This window comes from Salmo salar, chromosome 17 (genome assembly GCF_965601325.2).
Source record: "Salmo salar chromosome 17, fSalSal1, whole genome shotgun sequence".
Lineage (NCBI taxonomy): Eukaryota > Metazoa > Chordata > Actinopteri > Salmoniformes > Salmonidae > Salmo > Salmo salar.
This window is the reverse complement of record NC_138307.1, coordinates 54,029,119-54,034,118: the sequence shown is the minus strand read 5'-3', so window position 1 is coordinate 54,034,118 and position 5,000 is coordinate 54,029,119. Positions and strand designations below refer to the sequence as shown.

At 51.8% G+C, this 5,000-nt stretch overlaps 1 protein-coding gene across 1 annotated transcript in view; it reads right to left on the bottom strand.

Annotated features, from left to right (window-relative positions):
• LOC106576150 (transcription factor SOX-5) overlaps nucleotides 1-5,000 on the bottom strand; it is a 97,625-nt gene that overhangs the window by 17,915 nt on the left and 74,710 nt on the right. The window contains 1 exon segment of the mRNA XM_045699761.2: nucleotides 4,560-4,703. Coding sequence (XP_045555717.1) covers nucleotides 4,560-4,703 — 144 coding nt within the window.

Below are 5,000 nucleotides of genomic sequence, written 5' to 3'. Positions count from 1 at the left end.
GTTGTCCTAGTGCACACAAAAACTATACATACCTTGGCCTAAACATCAGTGCCACAGGTAACTTCCACAAAGCTGTGAACGATCTGAGAGACAAGGCAAGAAGGGCATTCTATGCCATCAAAAGGAATATAAAATTCGACATACGAATTAGGATCTGGATAAAAATACTTGAATCAGTTATAGAACCCATTGCCCTTTATGGTTGTGAGGTCTGGGGTCCGCTCACCAACCAAGAATTCACAAAATGGGACAAACACCAAATTGAGACTGCAAAAATATCCTCCGTGTACAACGTAGAACACCAAATAATGCATGCAGAGCAGAATTAGGCCGATACCCGCTAATTATCAAAATCCAGAAAAGAGCCGTTAAATTCTACAACCACCTAAAAGGACGCCAATAAAGCCCCTTGAATTGAATTTAATTGAATTGAAAGAGAGAAGAAACATAGATAGATAGGAGAGAGAGACAGACGGAGAGACAGACGGAGAGAGAGCGAGAGAGAGAGAGACAGACAGACAGACAGACAGACAGACAGACAGACAGACAGACAGACAGACAGACAGACAAGACAGAGAGAGAGAGGAGACAGAGAAAGAGAGAGAGAGAGGAGACAGAGAGAGAGGAGAAACAGATAGATAGATAGATAGATAGATAGATAGATAGATAGATAGATAGATAGATAGATAGATAGATAGATAGATAGATAGATAGATAGATAGATAGATAGATAGATAGATAGATAGATAGATAGGAAAGAGAGAGAGATAGGAAAGAGAGAGAGAGATAGAGGAGAAACATAGATCGATAGATAGGAGAGAGAGAAAGAAAGAAAGAGAGATAAAAAGAAAGATAGAAAGTGCGAGAGAGAGAGAGAGAGAGGGAGAGAGAGAGAGAGAGAGGCAGGGAAAGGGAAAGGGAAAGGGAAAGGGAAATGTATGGCAGTGCTTCTCCTGTATTTCACCCCAGTGAAGTGCTGACATGCGAAAGTGACATCATCCCTCTGTATCTTATCAAGTCGCTGACGGTTCAATTACCAGGACTAGTGTGTGTGCCGTCATCTATCCTCACCAGGGTGTGTGTGTGTATGTGTGTGAAGTGCCGTGGCCATTAATCTATCACAGGCCTGTCTGCTCTATGGCTGGTGTGCTGAGGTCTGTCTCTGTGGTCACACATAGAACAGATTTACACCTCTCTAGCCCTGACTGTGCCCTGCAGGGTTGAGCGACGGTACAGTCACACTGTTAAATACACATGGTGGGGAGGCAGTGAGAGAGGAAAGGAGAGGCAAGGAGAGGAGACGAGGAGAGGTGAGGAGAGGTGAGGCGAGTTGAAGTGAGGAAAGGTGAGGAGAGGAGAGGTGAGGAGAGGTGAGAAGAGGTGAGGAGAGTTGAAGTGAGGAGAGGTGAGGATAGGAGAGGAGAGTTAGGAGGAGTGAGGAGAGGTGAGGAGAGATGAGGAGAGGAGAGGTGAGGTAAGAGGTGAGGTGAGGAGAGGTGAGAAGAGGAGAGAAGGGGAGAGATGAGGAGAGGTGAGGAGAGAAGAGGTGAGAAGGGGAGAGAAGGGGAGAGGAGAGAAGAGGAGAGATGAGGAGAGGAGAGGTGAGAAGAAGAGAGGAGAGGTGAGGACAGGAGAGGTGAAGAGAGGAGAGGTGAGGTGAGGACAGGAGAGATGAGGAGAGGTGAGGACAGGAGAGGTGAGGAGAGATGAGGAGAGGTGAGGAGAGGAGAGGTGAGGAGAGGTGAGGACAGGAGAGGACAGGAGAGGAGAGGTGCGGACAGGAGAGGTGAGGAGAGGTGAGGACAGGACAGGAGAGGTGAGGACAGGAGAGGTGAGGAGAGGTGAGGACAGGACAGGAGAGGTGAGGACAGGAGAGGTGAGGAGAGGTGAGGACAGGACAGGAGAGGTGAGGAGAGGAGAGAAGAGGAGAGATGAGGAGAGGAGAGATGAGGAGAGGAGAGGAGAGGTGAGGAGAGGTGAGGTGAGAAGAGGAGAGAAGAGAAGAGAAGAGGAGAGATGAGGTGAGGAGAGGAGAGAAAAGAGATTAGGAGAGGTGAGGAGAGGTGAGGAGAGATGAGGAGAGGAGAGGAGAGGTGAGGTGAGGTGAGGAGAGGACAGGAGAGATAAGGAGAGGAGAGGTGAGGTGAGGAGAGGACAGGAGAGATGAGGAGAGGAGAGGAGAGGAGAGGTGAGGTGAGGAGAGGACAGGAGAGATGAGGAGAGGAGAGGTGAGGTGAGGAGAGGACAGGAGAGATGAGGAGAGGAGAGGAGAGGAGAGGTGAGGTGAGGAGAGGACAGGAGAGATGAGGTGAGGTGAGGAGAGGTGAGGAGAGGACAGGAGAGATGAGGAGAGGAGAGGACAGGAGAGATGAGGAGAGGAGAGAAGAGGTGAGGTGAGGAGAGGACAGGAGAGATAAGGAGAGGAGAGGTGAGGTGAGGAGAGGAGAGGAGAGGAGAGGAGAGGAGAGGAGAGGAGAGGAGAGGTGAGGTGAGGAGAGATGAGGTGAGGTGAGGTGAGTTGAGGAGAGGTGAGGAGAGGAGAGGACAGGAGAGATGAGGTGAGGTGAGGTGAGGAGAGGACAGGAGAGATGAGGAGAGATGAGGAGAGGAGAGGAGAGGTGAGGTGAAGAGAGAACAGGAGAGATGAGGAGAGGTGAGGAGAGGTGAGGAGAGGAGAGGACAGGAGAGATGAGGAGAGGTGAGGAGAGGTGAGGACAGGAGAGATGAGGAGAGGAAAGGGGCTCATACAGTTGGACTTACAGGAGAAAGCTCCCGTCTCTCTAGTTGTAACCTACTGTCAGAATGAAAGTCTCTGGAAGTGGAAACTACGTCTCTGGTCATGTCTGTGTTTAGAGGTGGTCAGTGCTTCTAATATCTGGTGGACACTTTTTCTCTGGTTCCAGTGAGAGCCAGATGCAGACACGGTGTAGTGGACAGTAAGATAACAGCAGTTGTGGTCATGGTTTCTGTCACATGGACAGTCATTCATTCTAAAGCCAACTGTGGCTTCTGGGGAACTCACTTTAAGTCAGTGGCATTTTGTGTGTGTGTGTGTGTGTGTGTGTGTGTGTGTGTGTGTGTGTGTGTGTGTGTGTGTGTGTGTGTGTGTGTGTGTGTGTGTGTGTGTGTGTGTGTGTGTGTGTGTGTGTGTGTGTGTGTGTGTGTGTGTGTGTGTGTGTGTGTGTGTGTGTGTGCGCGCGCGCATGCACGTGAGAGTGTATGTTGTTCCCAGCAGGCCACACCTGAGTAGCCGTGTGTCCCTGTACCTCCTCCCCCCAGGGTAAAGCACTTAAGCAGTGCGCCTCAGTCCAAACATCTGTCTACAGCAGGCCAGGCAGCCAGCCAGCCTCTACACTTCAGCAAGAGCCTCTAAATGAACAGAGACGTGACAGACAAGAGAGCACCTCTAAAATATACATGAAGGCCACCATCCTACCTCCTCCTCCTCCTCCCATCAGAGAGAAGAGAGAGAGAGAGAGAGAGAGAGAGAGAGAGAGAGAGAGCGATTAATGGGGCGTCAGCCAATCGTAACTAAAGGCTGATGGAGTGAGAGAAAACAGGGATGAAAAGAGGAGAAAAGGAACCCTGAAAGTGAGTCTGGGACAGACTGAGTGGAAGTGGAACCAGTGAGTGGTCTAGCCATTTCCATGGTGACCTGGTGGGGGCAGTGCGTGTCCACTCCCCTGTCCTGCTGTCTGCCTGTCGGCCATTACGGCTGCCCTTCCCCCCCGCACGGACCACAGTCGCCTCCCCTCCCTGGCCACTCCATATATATGGTAATGAGACCGGAAGAGAGGCGTGTCAGTCAGAGCCATGGATGCCTGCCTGCGTTAGACAGGGGGGCAGGTGAGGGGTCAGGGGGGCGTGGTAAGGGGCAGTGTGTTACTGTGTGTGTGTGTCAGTGTGTGTGCCGGGAGGGAGGACAGTGTCAGCGGGGAATCGATAGACACTATCGCAGGGTCACGAGAGCTGGGGTCAACCAAGGATGTTAATCAAGACCATGGCCTCTCTCTGTCTGAGATTCCAACTCATCAGGGAGTAGGGGGGGGGGGGGGAGGAGAGATGGACAGAGCGAAGGAGAGAAAGAGGAAAGGAGGGACCGCTCCACTGTGGGGGCCCTGGGGGTCTGCTGAGGGGCTTTCACTGCCTTTCAACATAGATATTCATGGAGGTAAGACTCCGCTTGGATGGACACAGACCCCCCACAGACCACCATAGCCCTATGGTCAGGGAGTGTGGTTCACACCGTCACACAAGCCAACGGCCACACGGCTGACTGCCTTGCTCACATCTCCACTACAGAGCTGAGCGCGGGCCAGAGAAGTCTCCAGCAACGCTGCGTAAGTGGTTCAGACTTCAGAGAAGTTGTTTGGTAAGTTTCATCAGGAGAACGATTTGTACCAGCAGGTGACTGGTTGACAGCCTGCAGCTTTTGATGCAAAAGGTACTGGATGCAAAAAAAGAGCCTCGGCCGAGCAGAAACACACACACATGCGTGAATGAATACCCCCGGGAAAGAAAACTACAAAACACTCACACACACACTCAGAGGTACGTACCTTGGGTTTGGGCGGCGGGGTGCTGCGGCTCTTCTCTTGGTGTGTGTTGGTGGGAGAGTGGGTGTTCAGGTTGGTCTGGGGCATACTGCTGTGTTTGGCACCTGGAGACACCTGCATCGCTGCTAGCTGAGCTGCATACAGCTGCTATAGAGAGAGACGGGAGGGTCAGGGAGGGGTGGAGGGGGGGGGGCAGAGAGAGGGGAAGAGAGGTAGAAAGAGGGGGAGAGAAACAAGAAAAAAGAAAGGGACACATGAATAAATGAATTCTCAGAGCACACAAACAAAAAGAAGATGCCAGCTAAAAAACCCTGGTTGGCCATTAGTGAGTGGCTGATGGCCTGTTTGTGTGACAGAGAGAGAGAGGGACGCTGTCACTTCCCCTGCCACACGGCCCCGTGGGAACACACTAACAGCCTCGATCTCTGAATGAGAGATGTCCCC